General features: G+C 44.3%; 2 protein-coding genes across 3 annotated transcripts; both read right to left on the bottom strand.

Annotated features, from left to right (window-relative positions):
• Positions 1-1,499: 1,499 nt before the first annotated feature.
• Positions 1,500-11,694, bottom strand: LOC123439256 (protein ARABIDILLO 1-like). Of its 2 annotated transcripts, XM_045116003.1 has the most exons (13): positions 9,949-11,694; positions 9,694-9,852; positions 9,524-9,604; positions 9,285-9,416; positions 8,428-8,555; positions 8,222-8,309; positions 7,646-7,740; positions 4,790-4,853; positions 4,326-4,501; positions 2,742-2,960; positions 2,545-2,629; positions 1,877-2,098; positions 1,500-1,808 (listed from the first exon to the last, which is right to left on the bottom strand). In XM_045116003.1, the coding sequence occupies exons 1-12, from the start codon at positions 11,356-11,358 to the stop codon at positions 1,919-1,921; spliced, it is 2,817 nt and encodes a 938-aa protein (XP_044971938.1). In that variant the 5' UTR covers positions 11,359-11,694; the 3' UTR covers positions 1,500-1,808; positions 1,877-1,918. The 2 variants fall into 2 exon arrangements, with proteins under 2 accessions (XP_044971938.1, XP_044971931.1); XM_045115996.1 differs by having other exon boundaries at positions 1,500-2,098.
• A 3,750-nt stretch (positions 11,695-15,444) lies between these two features.
• On the bottom strand, positions 15,445-20,270 carry LOC123439245 (WD repeat-containing protein WRAP73). Its single transcript, XM_045115985.1, has 6 exons — positions 19,991-20,270; positions 18,222-18,710; positions 17,350-17,571; positions 17,137-17,221; positions 16,345-16,455; positions 15,445-16,066 (listed from the first exon to the last, which is right to left on the bottom strand). The coding sequence occupies exons 1-6, from the start codon at positions 20,105-20,107 to the stop codon at positions 15,678-15,680; spliced, it is 1,413 nt and encodes a 470-aa protein (XP_044971920.1). The 5' UTR covers positions 20,108-20,270; the 3' UTR covers positions 15,445-15,677.
• Between the last annotated feature and the right edge of the window lie 2,341 nt (positions 20,271-22,611).

The following is a 22,611-nucleotide window of genomic DNA, read 5'->3' as shown; positions in this document are numbered from 1 at the left end:
AATCTGAAAATCATTCACTAATTTAGTACTAATCATTAACATTTATAAAAGGATGACCCCAGTGCCATGTACATGACCCCATTAAATTTTTATCCTAGCTTCGTCCCTGGCACCGGTCTAAGGCATGGTCAAGACATCCAAAATCCAACAAAACAAAAGCAAAGATGGGGGAGATTTTCAGGCATCTAGACCTTCGCCACGTAGGCGTCCGACAGTTAGGACTCACATGAAACCCCCTCTTTCATTTCACTTCATGGTCGTGGCAGATCAGGGCTTCATGGGTGACCAATGGCGATGCTTGAATATGTGCACAGCGCCTGCACCATCTATTGTGAGTGATGGCAGTTCCGCGGCATTGAGGGGGAGCATGACCGCCTCTTCGACGTGATCGCGACGGAGGCGGATGTGGCCAATGTCCAGCATCATCAATACTGGGTCGTTAGCACCAGGCTGCAATGACCATAAGATTAGACTGTCCGGCTCGCTCATAAGGCTTGCTCGTATCCACTCCATATGTGGGTTGGGTATGGGGGATGCAGGACAGCCTAGACGTACATGAACGGTTTGAGAGGTTCACTTGAATGGCATTTTCATGACCGGTCATTCACCTGGTCATCTGCCCAGACGTATTAAAAGGATGTGAGGGATCCAGTTGTAGATACTCTAATAAACAAAAGTTTGCCTAGGCATTTGTACTATAACATTCACTCTTTGATTAAGGACTCCTAGGCCATAAGCAGATCTTCATGCTCATATAATCTTATTCGTTCTCACTTGAACAAGCTCAAGGATGAGACACACCCCCTTCAAGGAACCTTAAACATTGTGCTAGGGACCTCCTAAAGCTTAGATGTAGATGTGTTCTTCTTTTTACAGTACAAACGGTAAATGTTCACATGCATACAAAAAATTACACACATATAATCTTATTTTATAAGCACCTTCGAAATATTGAGATGGCACAGCATCTTTGAGATTGACGAAGTCGACGAACACATCTAAACGAACATAAATTCATAAAAATAAAGCACCGGCGGTTCTCTCGATGTGTACTTTCTCTGTTTTTAAAGATATATACATTTTTTTAAAGATTTCACTACAAACTACATATTATAGAGATATTTTAGAATATAAATTCATTTATTTTATTCCGCTTACAGTCTCTAATAAAATCTCTAAAAAGACTTACTTTAGAGTATTTAGTAACGGAGGGAGTATTACAATTAAGTCCATTAGGAGGCAAGTCTGCGCCAAAAGGTTCAGGCTGCATTTTGGTAGCTCCCCAAGAAGAAAATAGGAGTCAAACGCTACTGGAGGATGGGTTAGAGTTGGCTAACTCCCGATCATGGCCTCCAGCAAGAAAAAACTCCTACAATGGCAGTTTTTGATAATTAACTTTTTCCTGGATTGGGGTAGAGATTCTAATAAATAAATTTAGTAAAAATGGATACCAAACTGAATCAACGGCGCATTTAATTTGCACAAAGCACAGGAGCACATATCCACAGGACGATTCATATAACAAAGCAGTATACATCTATAAAGTTTTACATGTATGCGACAGGTGGAACAGCCTAACAATGGCACTCGCTGCGGTTCACCTTGTTAAATTAAACCAACAGATAACAAACACTCTTAACTTCCTATATACCATAAAAGTTCTCTATATCCTGCCGATGCTAACGCTAACACTTATAAGTTACTTTTAGACATCAGACAGACAACAGGAATATTGCACACACTCAACAGCTGCGGACCATCGCTTGAATGTTCATTCATCTCGTCTGACAGTTCTCCTTGAGCAGCAGCTTCAAATGACGGAAACAACTTAACCGCGAGTTTGCATCCATTCCGGGGCAAGGGTTAGAAGTCATACCCTCTTGGAGAATTAGCAGCACTTGTGCTTGCCATTGTTCTTTCAGGTTGAAGTCGTCCCTGCCTGATGGTGTTCCAGATTCCGAAGGACAATTTTGGCAAACACTTTGGCCTCAATGGAAGCTGATGTTGCTGCCGCCGCTGCACGCAGGACCCGAGCTGCTCCTACATTTTGCAGAAGGTCCGCATGGTGTATTGCATGTCGACCTCCTGGGATTGAGAACTGCATAGTATTTTGAAGAGTATTTGTCGTCAGATCTCAGGAAAAACAGCAGCGTTACCAGACACTAAGATCGGTTTGCATCAGCCAAATCAGAAACAAAGATGGAGATATATTTTTCAGATAGATAGAGATTAGGCCTGGTCGCTTTGAACAGGAAATAATCTCTGTTCATATTCCCTATTTATCAGTGGAGGGAGAAGCAAGTGGTCAAGAATATAGACGAAGTACGGTTTTAAGCATGATCAAAATGGAACATAATTCTTCTAACTGTGGGAGTAGGAACTAATTGGAAGTTGGGACATCGTTCCCTCTTCTTTCTTTAGATGCATGATGAGGTAAACAAAAATTGGCCTGATGCGCTGTTCAGCCCAGGTGTCCAATCACGGCAACTCCAATAAAATAAATAAGGCTGAGACGACTAGCATTAGATGTTAAGGAAAACAAACCTGAAGAAGGGCAAATGCAGCACACGCACGAAGAACTGGCGTAGGATTGCGAAGCATGGCAATAAATCTACCAATCTCAGCACAACTGGAGGAAGTAAAGGTATTACCGTATTAAACTATGTTCGCCAAACGCATTCAAATCATAATGAGAGATTCAAATAAGACGGACAAAATAAATACAAAATGTAAAGTCAAACCTGCATCTCAGATGTCCAGCTTCTTGTATGAACACTGCTTCGGCAACCTGAGATAGCGCTGCTGGTGCTGAGGAAGCTGCAGCCGTAGAGAACACCTGTGGATCTGAAAAAGTCAACACAAAGGTCTCTATATGCTTCAAAGCCATTCTTCTAGCTCCCTCGACATTAACACCTTTGGAACTGCCCTCTGATGTCCCAACAATGGCGGCCTCATCCATTCTGTCAGATCACATACTTCAGATTTATGACTGAAATTTCCTTGTTAAGATAATCTTGTGCATCAACAATAAATACCCAACTTCTGCCAACCAGCTTACAATATACTGTAATTACTCAAGGCATACATGCATCAATTGAACATCCTAAAAAAGAATAGCGAACTATGGCACACCGTGTATTAGCCTCTATAGCTAGCTGACCATCCAAGTAAATGCAAAATATATTCAGACCGCATACAAATACTAATGCACAAAATTCTGGGATGGTTTATAAGGCGGTAAAGCGACCTAAAGCTAGCACCATCCGCTCTGACCCTTAACCGACGCCTAAGCTCCTAAAGCGGGCATATTTCTAAGGAGCTGCCAGGGAGCCTTACGCGTCTGAAGCAGGACACTATAAACAGAGCTTGGGAGTCCAATAGAAAAATATTTATCTCGTACAGCCTAAGGCAGCAGTACTTTTTATACCAACAATATATTGATCTACAATAAACTAATAAAAATAAATGACAATTGTGTCTAATTTCTCATAACTTCATTCTACATCATGGAATACGAAGATGCAGTGCTTCTATTTCACTTCCACTGTCAAATAATGATGCACATAAGGCTTGAAAGTCACCTAGACTAAATGTGACAAGCAACAATGCAGTAAGCCAATAAGCAATAACGCAGGCAGCATGACCCTGGAAACCAAGCCACACTCATGATAACCATAATACAGTACCACACAACTGCACACAATAAATAAGATCATTTCTGATTTATTAATCAGAAAACTTAATAACAATTAACACTGAATCACTGTGATCTCTAGCGTTAACAATGAAATTCTACTAAACTGGCTTATTGATTTGAAGATGATGTTGATAGAGGTCAGGGTAGACCAAACTTGACATGGGAGGAGTCCGCTAGCCTGGGTAACATAATTGAAATCAATAAACTACCTTCACAAAGCACCTATATACTCACTCCGTTTCAAAATATAAGGCTTACTACGATTCGCTAAAACAAGGGTTTTGGGACATAAATGTTGGCCAAATCCTTCAACATATCATAATACGCCTAATATTATGAAACGGAGGTGATACAAAAAAAAATGTAACCCAGAAGCTGCTATCAAAGTTATCAGGAGAACTGATTTTCGTCAAAGCCAGGAAGCATGGTGTCCACTGTTTAGTTCACTCTATGAGAAGTACATCATGATCAATTAGATGAACTGAATTTTCAAGCTAACACTACAGGATAAAATCAACAATATAGCAGATATGTTAACCTGCTTGCAGTCTTTGTGTAATTCTAAACATAAGGCCAGATATTAATATTGAAAAACAAACGAGAATGGTCAGTTTCATAAAAAGTGTACCTTCCATCAAACATGTAGGCAAGGGCTAGCGCAGACATGAACCGAGCCATCTTTGACCCTGATGATGAGCAAAGGTGCACAAGGATAGGCACCCCACCTTCTTCAACTATACGCTGAGCATTGCTGGAATAGAAAGCAAGATTCCACAATGCCCCTGCAGCTGTCTCATGAACATCCTGCAGCAATAGTGAGTCATCAGGCCCCGAGTAAATAACAATATGTAGACATGAACTATGTAATCACTTAGGACAAAAAAGTAAGGGTAAGACTTAACAGGAAATTAAGGGCCCTCATAAAGATAATGTCTAATTTACTTGAAACCAAACTGTTAACGAGCAGATAATCTACACATGTATTGCCTACTGCTAAACAGAAGGACATATATCAGGTCATGAGGAAGGAAACAATTGAAGCTCTTTAGTAACAGTATGCATCCAGGCAGAAGTAGTAAAAGGGAAACTTACTTCAACCTCTGACTGTGCCATTGTAAGCAATGGTGCAACGCCACCCTCCTGTCCAATTGCGATGCTGAAAAGTAATGAAAAAGTTATCACCAACTATGTCAAATCATGAATGAATAGCTAAAAGCTGGAGGAGAAGTCTTATAAAGTTAGCAGTCAAAACCCTCCGTTATGGCACAACATCAAAGATCGACAGAAGAAAGAGACGAGATACAGATTCCTGAAAACACTTTTTGTTTTATTTTATACAAATTCTAGAAAATAATTATTTCCTTTCCTTCTTATATACTGCAACAAGTCTGTAAGATTAGAACGACTAAGAAGAAGCAAGACTGTTATTACAAGTTACAGCCCCTTAAAAAGGCTGGCATTACGCGGGAGGTTTTTTTGGTGCTCGAGTCCATCCACTCCCTGAAATCTGGGCTACCGAACAAGGCATGATGATCTGTGACAAGATTACTTTCAGAACAAATAAGAGTGTGCAGAGAGTTCGGTATTGATGGCCATGTATATGCAGTGTACAATGGGCCCGCCCACAGGACCCCTGTTTGACATCTGGTGGGTGTACTGCTCACCCAGGATATAATGGTACTCCATCCATTCCAAACTATAAGATGTTCTAACTTTTTTCTGAATCGGATGTATATAGACACGTTTTAGTGTGTTTGTTCACTCATTTCAATCCATATGTAGTCCATATTGAAATATCCAAAACATCTTATAATTTGGAACGGAGGTATTTCGGCTCATGCTCAAGATTTGTCAGCGCTGCTTCCAGATGGGGCTAGAGGGTGAAAAAATAACTCCGCAACAGGGTCACCTGATTCATATGGTTCACTGAAAAAACTGGTTCATATGGTGGAAGGAGAAGACCACTCGCCGCGCCAGTCGAGCTGAAGACGATCGTGAGGGTGGGTGAGGAGCCGAGGAAGATGGAGTTCCTGTTGGATCAGATCATCAGGTTCATACCCTGGTCTCTCTGCCTTTGATTTGTAGCATTTTCACAGTGTTCTGTTTGGTACTACTCAAGCTGAAAACCTAATCTGGTCTCTGCATAGTAGTTTCCCGTCCCTAGAGCCCCATGGGAGCCACCCATGGATCTGGTCAATGGAGACGTGGTCAAGCGCCTTGCGGTACTGGCGGCCGAGCAGGCTGGTGGCCATGATATGTGTTAAGCTTCATGCACTAGCCAACGCAAACAAAAAGTCCGAACTGATGGAAAGGGCTAGGCAATCCACATATACACTTCCAACACCCCCTCTCACGTGTGATGCAGAAAGTCAACACATGGATAGACTCAGAGGTATGGCTCAAGAGGCCTATATGTGGACAAAGGGGAGCAGCGTCAATTTTTTGGATAAATTGCGAAAGCCAGGACTTGAACTCAAGACCTTGGACTCTGATACCATGTACCATCAAGTCACGTATTGAATCCCCTCATTAATTGCTCTGCAAATGTGGGACATGCAACTGTACAAAAAAACATCAGAACCTGGTATAAGAGAGGTAGCACAACCACCAGCACGGATCTTGGAACTATGCGACAGTCCGGATTCAGGATCATTTTTTCACCTGAGAGCTATATCAAATATCCCGGCATTACACCCCATTTACTGCAATACACCCCCACGCCTCTATGACACTGTACTCCCGACAAAGTTTCTTCTTGCAATACACCATGGGGCAACTCCTCCCACCTCTCTTTCCTTGTCTCTCCTTGCCACCATCTTGACGAGGACCCCACGAATTCATGCTCCATGACACATCCCGATCATGGGATCCCCATCATAATTCCTTCCCGGAAATCAGGACCCCAAAAGTAAAGGTCCCGGTAGCTCCACCTCTCTTCCATAGTGGCCCCCATCTCTAAATCCCACAGCAGGAGGATGAGGAAGCTGTCGAGATGGAACTTGCTGCTCAATCCTATGGCAGCAATGGCTCCCATCTCCTCTGGATCCCACACAGGAGGTTGAGGCGGCCGTTGGAATGAAGCTTGCTGCTGGGTTATCTGGTGGCCATAGGAGAACAGATGATGCCAACAAGGTTGCAAGCAGCCTGGGCGGTCAAAGCTCTGGCCTCTCCCTCTTGAACGCCGCTACCTCTCCCCCGCCTCTCCCTCATGACGTGGTCGACGGAGAGGAGGAGGGGCGGTGGGCTAGCAGTAGGCACTTTGGGCAAGCCGCGGTGCGGAGGCCGAGCGGCTGCTCCTATCGAAGGACGCAGAGCTGGACTGAGATGTGCACGCAATGAGGTCATAATCGGCAAGGGTAGAGAAGACCAGCGGCAAGTGGTGGCAACATCAACGGCAGTGGCGAGCTCCTATTGAAGGAAGACAAGCTTGGCTGGGACGTGCACGCTACGGAGTCATGATGGAGCACGGGGAAACCCTCTCGATTTTCTTGATCTTTGTCTATTTTAGCTTGCATTTCTGAGTCTGAGTAATAAGGTACTATCCAGAATTAAGTGTTGATCGAGCAGTTATTGAATTCCTTTCAGATTTTGTTTGGATGGTTACTACGACAATTCCTATGGATCACCTCAAGATTTGTAGATGCTTGTGTGTTGTGATCCTTTTCCTGTCGGTACGCTAACACAAGTTGGTATGTGGTGCAAGTTTAGTGAAAAGGGTAGGCAGACTCTTTGATAGTAAAGAAGATTGCAAGAATCATTATGTCTTAAATAGCAGACATCATGGAATAACTGGCAGTAAGTAGTAAGACCTTTCAGTGAATTTTGAAAAGTTGCCGAATATATAAACTCGAGCAGAAATGTGTATAAGCGGCATTGTTGGGAGTACTTCCACAGATCACTAGTCAGAGTATCGTAACAACTAGATAGTATACTAGCATAGTAAGTTACCTGTTCGATTCTGAAACAGATAGTCCCCATAATGCGCCAGCAGCTCTCTCCTGAAGGCCTTCCGAAGCATTCAGACATTGTTGTGCAAGTGAAACCTAAAATGCAAATGCCATATACGTGAAAAAGGGAAGTCTCCTATTAAGTGAGCTTAAGACAAGACGGATGGCACAGTAATTCTTATGGAAACATTTTGGAGTCCTAGCTAGCAGCATAATAAATGATTCCTCAGGCGAAGTTACAAGATTGCTAGTTAAATGTCTGCCACTAAATACTAAGAGTTCATGACACACAGTTCTACCTAAATTGCTCCACAATAACTTCAGCCTTCTTTGGATGAAAACTACTCCTTCCGACCCATAATGTAAGACGTTTTTTGACACTACACTAGTGTCAAAAAACATCTAATGTTATGGGACAGAGGGAGTATTATACTTGGAACTGTTGTATTTCACATTAATCCATTGTACACAAACCTCTTTAGAGAGATCATGTAAATTTACATGAAGAGCCTAACAGGTAATATTGGTCAAAGAATGCAGTGTGTGACAGTTTAGTTAAGAAGATAAAAGGTATTACCAATGCTTCAACGCCCCCTGCAGCAGCAATAGCTTCACGATTCCTATCATCAAATGATAGGTTCCACAAAGCACCAGCAGCCTCTTGCCTGATAGAATTTTAAATAAAAAGCACAATATTACCTCCGATCAATGTGGTATATATTGAGGAAAGTTAATATTACAACTTCAAACCATAAAGTAAAAACATGTCAATTAGAACTATACCTTACACCCTCGTTTTGAGAACATGTTAGTTGCACTAATGCCTCAAGAGCCCCTGCTTCCTGACCTACAGCCGCATTATTGTTGTTGTTATCTCCATGTGCAGCTAAGTTGGCTAGAGCCCTTGCCGCCTATGCATAACAAACATAGCATTAGCAAATAACAAAACAGAGGTGAACATAAAGAGCACAAAATATGTATATAAAGCATTTACTTCTAGAGCTTAAGATGAAGTGGAGAACTGCTACTTCATAAACAGATATGTCGAGTAGCTCTAAAGTAAAATGGTTTCAAGAAGGTTTAAAAGATTTAAAATGTTGTACTAAACTGTGTTTTCAACTTACACCTACATGGTATGAATCTAGTCAGCATATCAGACACGGTTTATTTTTCTTTTTTCCTTTTTCTTTTTGAGGGAATATCAGACACGGTTTCAGTACCACAGGTTACGGACTTCTGTTTCTTGATGAGAACACTAGTTCTAAATTTTGCATAGGTCGTGTTATAAGAGTGCTCTTGGACAAGCACGATAAAATTGTAGCTACCCATGCAAGAAATGTTTGCATTGGTACCTGTAAGATGCACTATAAATGATCGAAATGGTGCATATATTGCAGGACAAAAGTTCAATAGGCAAGAAATAAGCTGCAGATGATGTGTCCATCTGTAGAAGTTTGAAGCATTAAAGATGAAAACTTGCATATTCTTCACTCATGTTTTTCCTTCATAGTAAAATGTGTCTGTTCTGCGGAATGTGTAGCGTTGGTTGGCAATAGGAGATATAGCATAAAATTCTATTACTGGTTTATATAGAACAAAAGTTACAAAACTGGACAAGCATGAAAACAAATGCAGCTTACCTGTTCTAGGACGCCTTCAAGTTTACATGATCGAGCAAGTGTAACCAAAGCATGGACACCACCAGCTTTTGCAACTTCCAAGCTGCACTTGTCATCAGCAGCTAGGTTTGCAAGCGCACCAGCAGCACGTTCCTAATAGAAAAAAGGGGGAGAGCAATGTCACAAAAAGGATGGTTGCCAGTAAATCAGCAGGTATAGTTGGAAGTTGCTGAAAAATGTGAAGTTTAAAAGTTCCATACAAGAACTCCATCAGTCCCAGCAGGCCAACGAAATATAATATCAACCAAAGCCTTTATGCCACCAGCTGCCGCAATAGCCGCCTGAAAATGAGCAACCAATCAATTATTAGCACGAGTGTTACGGGCATATCAAAGCAAGGAATCAGAATCAGCATTTAGACAATAACAACCTTGTGCTCCTCACCCACGGAGAGATTCCAAAGGCCACCGGCAGCTTCTTCAGCAACAAGTCGATTCGTCGACTTAGCCAAATTAGTGAAAATGGCGATGCCTCCTTCATCTACAACCACCTTTGCAACCTTCGCATTCACCGATAGGTTCGCAATAGCCTGAACAGAGACATAAGCAATGTGACCAAATATAATACCAGAATAGTTTATAGAAAACAAATACTGAGAACACAGGAGTTCGGCCAAATAATTTACCTTTGCTGCTTCAGACTGTGCACTCACCCTTGAGCACCTTGCAAGGTCGAGCAGAAGTGGAATGCCTCCATCCCGCATTACCGCCTCCGACCTTGCAGCATCCACATTCGCAGTTTCATCATCAATAACCACAAATATAGCAATTGTTGTAGCTGCACGCTCCTGCACAGACTCCTGTGAGCTCTTCACCAGGCTCAGCAGCATTGATGTGCCCTGCTGCAACCAGAAGTCATCCATGCCATATGGATTGCACTCTGAAATCCGTAGAAGCGAGTGTGATAGGATCCACTCCAGCCAGTTCATCATGACACCAAGTATTTTCCTTTTGTTCCTCCAATTACACTCATTGAACACACCGTGCTCCTCCACAGCCTTGCCAGGAAACAGTGAAGCGAGTGATTTAAAAATGGGGCATGTAATGGTAAGCACAAGCTTGCCCTTGGAGTTGCTAAATGCAGTGGGACTGTGTGCTTGTTCCTCTTCGACGAATTTGCAGTTAAGGGCGCATATAAGCTCGAGGGTTTTGGAGTGGGAGATTAGACGAGCAACGGCATTTGGAGAGGCATCGGTGCGGGAGACGTCAACGGCGACTAGCAAGGGAAGTTGGGCCCATGAGGCGGATGCTGTAGCCCATTTCACGCTGTAGCATCCAGCTACAGAGAGGAATCGAAGGGAGTGGATGTCACCAAGGGCAGCCTCGTCTACGGTGCCGCAGTCGAGGAACGCAACGTCCTCAAGGAGGGGGCAGTAGCGCGCCAGCGCTCCAATGGCATCAGAGTCAGCTTCACGGAGACCTGAGAGGTGGAGGCGACGGAGGCGCGAACAGCAAAGAGCGACATGGCGGAGGGCGTCGCTGGAGATGCGCTCAAGGGGGTCCGGACCGATCTGGAGGCTCTCCAGCGCCTCGTGTCGAGCGGCGAGGACTGCAAGAGTGGCGTCAGTGAGTCCCCGGCAGCCTTCGGCCACCACCTCCCGGAGGTCGCGGGCGCGGAGGGCGGAGGCCACCGCCGCGGCCGCCTCATGGCCCCTCAGCCGCAGCCGCTGCAGGCCCCCGCACCGCGAGGCCAGCGACGAGGCGACCTCGGCGTCGCAACGGTGCGCGCGTAGGTCGAGCGTGCTCCACAGGCACGGCGACGACCCGAGCCCCCTCCACGTCTGGCAGGTCGCCCCCAGGCTGGCGCGGTCGCGGTAGCTCAGCCGGCCAAACAGCTGCAGCACCGTGTCATCCGGAAGCAGCGTCCAGTCGACGGCCTCGCCGGCCACCGCCTCCCCGCCCCCATCCCCATCCCCCGCCGCCACCCAGTCCCGCGGCGGCGATGAGCCCGCCTCCACCGCCCGCCCCTCCTCCACGACCTCCTTCCCCTTCCCCTTGTCCCTGCACGTGCGCCGCCTCACCCGCCTGGTCGTCATCTCGCACCCGCCGGAACCCTAGCTCCCGCCCGCCTCACCCGCACGCCCGGCACCCCGAATCCGGCCCCGAATCAGCAATCGGCCAGCCTCCCGGCGCGAGATCGAGCTTCGGCGCGCGTACTATCAGGGCCAATCGGACCAGCTCAGGGATCCCGAGTTGGAGTAACAGGTCCGTTCGGCGGGCGGAGCAGCGGGAGGGGGGAGCTGGCGGCAGCTCCGATTCGCGACCGGATCGTCGTCGGGGAGGTGGGTGGATCCAAAGTCGGCTCGGCTCGGCTCGGACGGGGTGGTTCCCTCCCCTTTCCTCCCTCCTCCCCCCGCCCGCCTCTGTATGTAGTATGTCTCCTGCCGTGCGGTGACAGGGAAGGAAAAAGGGGAGTGGAGGAGGATGCCTGGGCCGTATATATACCGTATGTGGATACGCGCGTGCGTAGCCGCGTACGCGTATTCTTGGGCCTCCGGATACGCATACCTGTTCGGATAAAAAGAAACGTTCGAGTAGATATGCACACCGGTTCGAAAAAGGAAAAGAAAAGGAATACCCGCCACCTGGCCACACGAGGCCGCGCCATCACCACGCCATGGTGGAGCAGACAGCACTCGCACGGCCAAGGGCTACTACTCCCTGTAAATTTGAAATTAATAAACTGCTGTACAAAAACATCATATATTTGTATATGGAAGACTAGAGGTATACCCATTATATTTTCCTAGTCTCTCTTCGCCTACAGCTGCATGTAATTAATTAGTTTCCGTTTTATTTAAAACCCAATCATCTCAGCATGCAACAATTCATGCTTAATAATAGCCCAAAAATGCTACACCTACGAACTGTTTACGAAGAGCTACGTAAACCTTCCATCCATAACCAATCGCCCCCTCCTCCTTGATTTTCACTGGGTGGGGGCAATAATGCTACGTCTACGGACGAATTCCTACGGGCGGAGGCCACGGACTGATGTGGCGCAATGCTGTGAAAATAGAATGTGTGTTTTCCGAAGGTTTTGTTGACCCTAGCCAACTGCACGAGCCCACGTTCATGTCCGTAACATCAGTCCGTAAAATCTTTCCGTAGGTGTAGCATTATTCGGGTGGGGGGCCTTCCTTTTTTTTCAATCGAACGTTTCCACCTAAGCCTGTTGGTAAGATGACTGTGATTGCATGTAATTCATTAGCCTAGTCCACGACAACCATCCCTCGTCCAAACCTCAACTAAATCAATTGCCTTAGCCTTGTCTAGCCACACTCAAATCATGTCAAATCTTATCAAAATATAGAATATGGGATGTGAGGTATATGTTGGGACACGATCGTTGTTGAACCATCGAATGTGTATGTCTCAGTTGTAACACGTGGGCAACTAGCTAGCGCCTTCAAAATGACACATATCACACTTGACATAATTGTTCATGACGTGACCGTGTCACTCCATGATCGATTTTATGGGAATCCCACCCCCCCCCCTCTTTTGTCGCACCGTCGATGGCCATGGTGAGGCATCTCTCTCTCTCTCATTCTCTCTCTCTCTTGTGGATGGCGGTCCAGCTCTACACACTTTCATGGATGTGCTTTGGTTTGTGCGAGTGGCATAGCCCCACTCGCATTGCACCCTCGAAATTTAGGTGGGCGTGGATAGATCTGACTCATTGGCGGCGTGACGAGTTTTGTAGCGGCTCTCGTGTGAAGCTTGTGCATTTGCAACATTGGAGGTTTGCATGGCAAAGGGATGTAAAGATAGTGTTGGGATGTGTGTGGTTGTGGGTTATGTTGCTTTGTGCGGCTCTTGTGGACCATAAGTGTGGTGGCGCTCATGGGCATTGTTTTCCTTGTTTGGAGGCGTCATTGAGAAGATTTACGACCTATTCCACACATAACCATATGTTTGGTCTTCATGTGAAAACCTAGGATCTAGCTTTGTCGGATATAACGTTGATGTCGTGTCTTACTCGCTATCTCATTGGAGGGTTGTCTTCGAAGACTTCCATCCCTTTTTAACATTCCATATGGGTTGGACACATGCGTCATTCGGTTGGCGAGAGATCGACAGATGATGTTGATTAGTGTCGTGGCGACTTGTGTGGCAAAGATGATGACCTATGACGTTTGGGTCATGACAAGGGTTGCGTGGTTGGCTCTGTGGCGTGTTTCATGGATTTATGTGCCCTTTTCTTTGTGTCACGATGGAGTCATAACTCTTGGCATCATCCAAGCGACTACGGTGATGATGTGACAGACGGATATGTCGCGTCGATTGGATTGACGCAAGTTTTACTTGTCATGCCTTCCAAGCTGACCATCAAAATCACCACGTGTGTTTCAAGGTGGGGAAGGCTTGCATGTATGGGTTCAGTACATTCGTCCGAATGAACAAATGGATTTATAATTTATTCGGGTTCTACCTAATTAACAAGTCATTATTTTTAAAATGAAGAAATAATGATGAACCAACCTGTGATTGGATGGTTAGAGGGACTATGGTATTCTCAGTCCACCTCGATTCAAATCATATTACTCGCATTTATTTTTAGATTTATTTCATAATTTTATTACGATGCGCATTCAAAGGAAAGAGACGTTCTCGTCGACGACGATGTGCCTACGATGACTTTGTAAATTTTAAAATATATGTCGGCTCAGTCTTTTGAAGATGTGCTCACAAGGATAACATCTATGTATGTGCATTCATATGAACGAATGCATGTATATAAATATCTGCGTTTATACTGTGTTAAATAAAAGACAATGTTTTGCTTGGATAGAGAAAACGAACCTTTATCTTTATTTTTGGTAACTTGATAGGGAAACGAACTTGTTCATGACATGGAAACGCCCTTCCATCGGGGTTTCAAGCAATGTGGTCGAAATCGTACCCGTCGCACGCTTGACGCATGTGTTGATGGTACAAGTAAACTTGAGAATGGTTTCATACTTGAATCATATTTATTTATCCCTTAAAACGATACTTGAATCATATTCATTTAATGTCATTTTCAGCCCAACCAAAATTAAATTCATAATTTTTTCCATCCAAACCAATTTAAACCGAATACATAATCGTGGATTTAAACCCAGTACATAACTATGGATTTGCTTCAATGTATATATGATTGCATAAATTGACATGTTAAGAAGCAACTGAGATAGAAAAGGCATAAATACATCTACAACAGTTTAAAAACAAAGTTACCTTTGAGATACAGTCAGCACACAGCACAAAGCAAAAAAAAAATGCCCACGATTGAAAAGCTCACTTTCAAGTGTATTAAAACCAAATTGCTTAATCAAAACACAAGCAAACACTTACAATTTTCATGTGGTATTTTTTCATAATATATAATTACATAGTACTCCTTCCGTCCCAAAATAAGTGTCTCAAGCTTAGTACAACTTTGTACTAGAGCTACTATAAAGTTGAGACACTTATTTTGGGACAGAGGGAGTACATTATAGCATGCACGCGGATCAAGTATACTTGGTTATTGTATATAACCAATGCCTAGAAACTGGTTTGAAGCCATAGTTTATAACCGTTAATAGCTAAATTGTTTAAATCCATAACCAACTATACCTAAACTAGCTTCTTCACATACCCAAACCAAAACTAAATTAAAAAAAAACTCAGCCTAATAAAACATTAACCAATCAAACCCAAAATAAAAACCGAACCGTTACATTCCTTTTTTATTAACCGTTCTTAGGTTTAGGCACGAGGAAGATCCTCCCGATCAGTGCCTATTGGAAGTCACACGCGCCGCACGCCTGTCATCCCGGGTTCACGCGATGCGAAGACCCTTCCAAACGCCTCTACGCGTCATTTTTGTCATGGTTGGCACACTACTAGTCTGCACGTCACGCTGCTAGTTTACATAATCAGTACTGTAAGAAAATAAATTTTCCCATTTCATTAACAGCTGGACAAAGTTAACCACTTGCCAGGTCAGTCGCCACGCCCGTGGAGGCAAGCCAGTAATTTTTTTTCCAGCTTGAAAATGAACGGATTCCTTTGCCGTTCACTCAACAGCTTATCTGGCTCACAAACTGCTTACCATCTCAGCATAAGGAGAGAAAAAAAAAGTGCACACGGGCAGACCAGAATCCTCCGTTTGATTTTGTGCTCTCTACAAAATCTGTCCAACTTCAAGGAACCCAACAGCAGTTGTATAACAGAAGAAACAACATTCTTCCGTGTTCCTCACCCTTCCAGATCAGAACAGTCGCCGCACCCAAATCGATCTACTGCTAATCTGCTATGTTACAACGTAATAATTTCCATTGATAATGGCTACAATTCAAACTGACAGCAAGCAAGACACGGGAGGTCATTCGTCTTCGGAGGTCTCGTCGGTTTGATCGTCGGGTTCTTCCTCGGGCAGAGCGGACACAATCGCGGCACAGCAGAACGAATCGCGGTCCTTGAGGAGGAGGCAGCTTCCCGCTGAGTTCCATTTCAGGTCGACTATCCGGAAGTTCGGCAAGGGAATGTTGACGCAGCAAGCGCCGGATGGCGTCCACATGTACAGGTGCGGGCTCTCCGTGCACAAGACGAGGCGTGGGCACGTAGGGTCCCAGGCAGCAGCACGGATGGGGTCTTTCTGCACAAGAACGGCTGCGAGCTCGAGGCGGCAGATGTCCCATATCCAAAGAACAGTAGGCATGTTGTCGTTCCGAGTGAAGAAATAATGGCCGTCGCTGCTCCACGACAGCATGCCTGCACGTGTTTGTAATTTGTAAGGCAAGAGATGTTTCAAGGTTTCTGCATAGAAAGAAACTCTGGATGCAATTGCAATCTTAGCAATCGGCGGTTTGTACATTATACAACACACTGATTCTTCAACAATTTTCTGTTAGAATTTTGAGAATCAGCTAGACAGATCACCCAAGGGACTGTTGGTGAGTGTTATTCATCACATCTGTACTGATATTACTTAAAATGACCTTGCAAGAGGCATGAACTGGAGTAGATAAAGACAAGTAAAAGCAGCTAACCTATTCCTTGTTTGGGGTTGGGCTTGTCACTAGCTGGTTTCTGTGCTGGTACGGTGATTGGAACATCCATCACAGCGTATTTTACTCTAGAACCTCCTTCCGAGCCATTTTCTGATAAACAAAACAAGAAAACTCATTACAGGATTAAACGATACAAGGAAATAATTGACGGAAGTACACAAAAGGCAGCATACAAAGTGTCAATTTGGTTATGTATGTTCTTGAGCTATTTTGTACATAGTCTCTACAAATCCAGAAAATACTAGAGGAGACCACCCATCTTAACACCGAGAGGCCTTAGGCTACAACCAATCAACAGTTTTTACTTATATGTGGTGTTGCAAAGCAATGTATTCTCTACACCAAGTCAAGACTCAAAAGAACAGGTCAACATAAAAAGAGCTGCACACTTATTTTTGCTGACTATGGAAGGAAAAATACCAATGGTGACCCACACTATAGGGTACAATGTTACCAATGTCAAAACATATAACTAAAGTAAAGTAAATACATCTTCAGACGTATCGCATTAAATGCCAAAATCGGAAAGATTAAGCTTAGTCCATCTAAACAAAACAAAAAAGGATATCCCAGAACATGCTCTTATTCAATTTTGTTAGATAGGATAACATCTTGATGATGTTTCTTTAACTACTTCCACAGATCGTCCACAGCCTATTTCAGTCGATAAGGGAATCGTCAAGCAAGAAATGCTAAGAAAAAGGTATGATGAATGGGTGAACATAGGGAAACAAGCAATAATTGAGCATAAATCCATTTTCGTAATCTTACCAGTGCCATTGTCTCGCATGTTACGAGAGAAGCCTTCGCTTAGACATAACTCCGACATATCAAGCTGCCATGGATCATCTACTTCCTGTGTCATATTTTGTTGTTATAATCAAATGGCATGGACAGTAAAAGTGTAAATCTGCTGAGTTCAAACACTAAAACAACAGTAAATCTGCTAAGACGGGAATTAATGACAAGAATAGACAGATTTACCTTAAATATAGCAGCATTATAGGGACTTCGAATCGAAGCTGGATGAGTGAACTCGGCAAAGGTTTTCCATGTCAAATGGTTCAATATTCGCACTGCTTGATCATAGCTGCCCACTGCTAAAAACTGTCCACATGGTGACCAACCAACAGTTTTGACACCTAACCCACTTTCATATGCCGAATATTTGAACAAGCATCGCCCATCTGGTGAATATATTAGAACCTGTACAAGACATGTTCTCTGAATGGTCAGTTTACATTTCACTATCTCAGAATTGTTACCTCGCACTGAACTATCTCACCTCATTTTTTGTTTAAGGACACACACAAAAACCTTTAAGAGTTGAATAAAAGATTGGTTGAGCTATAAAAACGGGAGGGTGAGCTTTTGAAGGATCATGCAAGGGGCTATTTTTTAAGCCATGGCCCAATATGTTTTGAGGGAAACCATAACCCAGTGTTCCAATTGATCAATCATCAAAACCCAAATTAAACATATAGGCACATGGCACGAAACCAAATTCAGTAATGTCATCAAGTACCAGTGGGGAGCAAGAGTAAATCAAAATATAGGTAAAAGCTGTGCTGCCCTTCGAAAAAAGGTAACACGGTGTGGCATGTCAACCATGCAACAAACAAGGTAACTCAACCAACGTCATCTCAATCTCAAAAACTAAGCTATCTTCAGCAAGCTAGAAAGGTGTGAGGTAAGATCATGAGATACTGTAAGTGAAGATTATTATGGAAGAGTAGCTTAATATAGCAAAGGGGATGACTAAAACTGCCGCGTAGGGATATGCATAAGAATTGGCTACAGTCACAAGCCACAACACATAAAACGCCAGGAAGTTTCTGAAGAGACAGCACACGCACCTTGTATTCAAGAAGTGAATCCCAGGCCACAATAGCACTGTCATCAGGCGACCACTCCACGCCTGCTAAGTCTAGTGTGTCAACAGCGAATACACCCATTATCTCCCAGGAATGACATGACAGCAAATTTACGTAATCTTTGCAGTCCCGCCTGGTGCAGATCGCAGCAAACTTGCCATCCTTAGTGAAAGAAACACCTCTTGCTGCATGCTTTGGCCACTGTACATGAACACAGGCAGTATTTACAAGAGACCATACAGTCAAACGAAGTTGGAACTCTGATGTAGTGAGTATATGCCGACTGTCAGGACTCCAGCGAGCATAAGCAATCCCTGCAGATCCTTCATCAATCTTACAGGTCCAGTCAGGCTGGCTAAGTGACCAAGCCTGCACCATTGGCCGCTTGTAAAGTCCACATAGAATGTATTCTGAATCCGGTGCCCACTCCAAAAAGTTTATCTTGTCCACACACGAAAACAACTGCACCACCTGCACAAACAAGTTAAAACATGTGTTGACAATTTTTAGTGTCTAGATGTTACTAACATTCTTATAATGACAAGGAGATCACGTAAACTTAAAATTCATGCAACTCTTATGGGCATGCGTGCAGTAAATTAGAAAGTTGTAAGGAATTATACATTTTCTTGGGTGATGGATGCAACATGCAAGGTATTATACATACATAACCATTCTTCAAAGTTGAAATGATAAAACAGTAATGCCGCATTCACATAAAAGATATGAAACGTGAAGAACTCATGGAATGTCCATAAATCCAAAAGATGGTAAAGAGTAATCTATAGGTTATAGAATACATTAGACAAACAATAATGATAACACAAATAAAAAGGTGCATCCTAAGCTAATACAGCAGCTAGAATTCATATGTGCAGACCAGATGCACCCAACTAAACCTGCACATGGAAAACAAAACCCCGTATTATCCACTCTCATACCACTTGGTACCACGATTTCTCGGGTCCAACCAGTATGAAATGCATAGCCCCAAATTGACCCCTTAAATAATGCGGAGTCTTGTGCTTCAGATATTTTAGGAGACACAAGCCAATGTTGACCCCCCCCCCCCCCCCGCAAAAATAAATGTTGAACCATTCATGACCACAGCAAGACAAGTAGCAATCAGGTCGAATCGCATTACTCAGTTATAGCAAGTACAGACCTAGAAGACCCAAATGTTTGCTAAAGCGAGGGTTTAGACACAATTTTAAAGTGGTATGTTCGATTCATATGCTACGGCAGGTTGATCTGATTTCAGGAAAGGCCTGGTCCGTCTGACTGGGCCCGTATTAGAGACGCCGTTGCAGCTTATGACAGGCGAACCAGCGAACATTGAGGAGTACGTGATTAGTTCCTGTATTACCTAGGACTTTCAATGAGTTCGCTACTGGACATCCATATACAGTACCTCGATTATACTATATTTTTACTTCGCGAGGACTGCTGCGTATTTCCTCAAATTTCGGGCTTCATTTAGAGGTCCTGCCATTCACGATTCGTCGATGGCTGACAACAGCACGGATATATATAGAAAAAATAAACTATGAGACATGTGTAGGAAGCCGCGGATCAGTCAAAATTGGGCGCATTCCACGCACCAAGGCGCCCAAATCTGAAGCACGCCGGTTGACACGAACCCCTACCCAAATCCCAGATTCGCCAGCAACCACTCCAAAAGGATGAACCCCAGACCCGCAATCCAATTCTACGGGGGAGAAAACAGGCCAGGTAAATGGTGGCGTGTATACCTTGAGGGTGACGACGTCGCGGATCACGAGGCGGTAGTCGACGGCGACGGCGAGTAAGCGGGCGTCGGGAGAGAAGCAGCACGGGCCCGTCTGCTTGTACGCCTCCGTGAACTCCATCCCCCCTACTCGCTCGGCGCCTCCTCCCTGGTCGTTGCGGGAGTGGAGGGGAGAGGGGGGGCTGAAGGCCTGTCGGTCGCCGGCGTACTGCTCAGGCGAGGTGGGGGTGGGGGTGGGGGCTGCGTTGGAAGGTCGATTTTCCTAGAGGCTTTTGAGGGGTTCGTGTTTGGGATTTGAATTCGTTCGGAGGGTGGAGACGTAAAGCCGGAAGTGCGCGTGGTGTAGCAGTACACACTACGCATACGCACGATAGTAATCTTTTCCTGCTCCATAGTTTTTCTTTTTCTTTTTGACACGCCTGCTCCATAGTTTCTTTTTACACGCCTGCTCCATAGTTTTGAACCAGCACTTGTCCTACCAGCGGTTAATGCGCGGCGTGACACGGTTTGGTAAGTCGATCCATAATATGATTCATTGCAAAGTACTATCTTCGTTCCTAAATATAAGTCTTTCTAGATATTACACTGATAGACTACATACGGATGTATATAGACATATTTTAGAGTGTAGATTCATTTATTTTGCTCCGTATATAGACTCCTAGTAGAATTTCTTAAAAGACTTATATTTAGAAACGGAGGGAGTAGTTCGTACAAGAAAATGATAGGCTGCATGTCTTGCCTTGCCTATCCCTCGAGAAAAATGGTCATATTGAATGGTGAGTATTCTGCATGGCCAGGTTTTTTTTTTGAACAGAACAAGGGTCCCGAAGGACCCAAACTTATATTAGATGACCATGCAACATTTTACATGAGGGCTCAACAGAAAAAGAAAGTTACAACATAGTCTAAACATTTTGCAAAGAGGACCCCAGAAGACAAAACTGAAACGCCATCGAGTCCTTGTCGCCGGCTTCGAACCTGGCCCGATCCCACCGCCGCCGGGGAACGAGACCACTTGGGGCGGAGGAATGGCTACAACACCTCCAGCAAATCATTGGAGGTAGACAAAGAAAGTACCACGACGAAGCACCGGAAAAGCTGCCTCCCTTTTGGCTCAACGGCCGAGAGGAAATCATGGAGCCGGTCTTCATCGTCGGAACTCCGAGAGGTCGCCCTTCGACCATAAGACACAGCAGCACAATGATGAAATCCTTAGGGGGCTCAGATCTGCACCAAACCCCCGTGCCAAATGCTGCAAATATTGGGCTCCAAGAACTCACATAGATGAATCGGTCGCTCCGACCCATCCCTCCCTCTTCTTCATGTCCACCTCCATGGTGGCTCAAAGTGAAGCAAGGAAGGACGAGACAAAGCACCAGATTTGAGGATACAACGAGCTTATTGGAGGAGGAACGTGGGCAAGAACTCCTTCCGCCTCTGGGTTCGACCACCGGAGCACCGCGAACCCGAGCCTCACCGTCACCAGCCACTTGATGCAGCTCGCTTGCACCAGACGCGAGCTCCCCATGGAATAACGCCGGTCCTAAAAACGACCAAAGAACTACTCTGTATAGGAGCAACCCAAGCTCTTCTCCCTTTCCATATTCGGCCGGCAGCGTCGTCGGACAGGAGAGGGGCCCGAGCCGGGCCTGCCTGCGGAGCGACTCTCAAGGGGAAGAGAAGGGGAGGAGAGGGGGAGGGGTAGGGGAGGAAGAGTCCGCTGCATGGCCAGTTTAGTGAATTTTTTTGGTGTGTTGCATGTTAAAACTGATCTATAGTACTACATAGATGAACAGACAATTAGCCTAGTAGTCCAAAAGTAGCAAAAAAACTAACTATGGTTTGCTATAGTGCCTGGAGTGTAAACATTGGCCAATTTTTTGGTATAAATAGTTAGAAACTCAAACTATGATTATGTTTTGCACAACACTATGTTACAACTCGATTTATATTATTTATCTTCAAAAAGGCGGACCTGTGTGAATCTAAAAAACAAACTGGGTATTGTTTACATTGTCGTTGCCATAGCAATTGTCTTGTGGTACGCAACAAGAAAGTAGCATCTTGCACTTTCAATTTATGATATTGATGTCCTATAGATTTTTTTTATCTCTCACCAATCCACCAATGGTCACACACATCACTACCGTGCTTAGCTGCTGGGAAAACCAAACTTGATAAATGTAATTTCCTCATGAAGAGACCAGAGTCAAATGCACCTGAATGCATTACTTATGTAGTCAGGGTTTGGTTGATACATAGAAAGAATACATCGGTCGGTACAGAAGTACAAATAATGGTTCAACAATGTGGGGATAGGGCAAAAGACAATAGCATACAATAATTTGGTTGATTAGTTTCCCATGAGAACATAAGAGAGTACCAAACCAATGATTTGTGTGGGTGCTGATCCTCTCCTTATAGCACACCAATAGTAGCAGAAGAAGCAGATGGTTAATATTCTTTCGTCCAATCTACCACAATCATCAGATTTTAGAGGACATCATACTTAATCTTCAGTTTGTTATTTCATTGTTAGTTCTCTTCTATAATTCTAGAGTATTTTCTCATCAATCAATAGTAATCCCCAATGTGCCATATCAATAGATACTCATTCCATTA

Source organism: Hordeum vulgare, chromosome 1H, assembly GCF_904849725.1.
Source record: "Hordeum vulgare subsp. vulgare chromosome 1H, MorexV3_pseudomolecules_assembly, whole genome shotgun sequence".
Taxonomy (NCBI): Eukaryota; Viridiplantae; Streptophyta; class Magnoliopsida; order Poales; family Poaceae; genus Hordeum; species Hordeum vulgare.
This window is presented reverse-complemented; position numbering and strand designations above follow the sequence as displayed.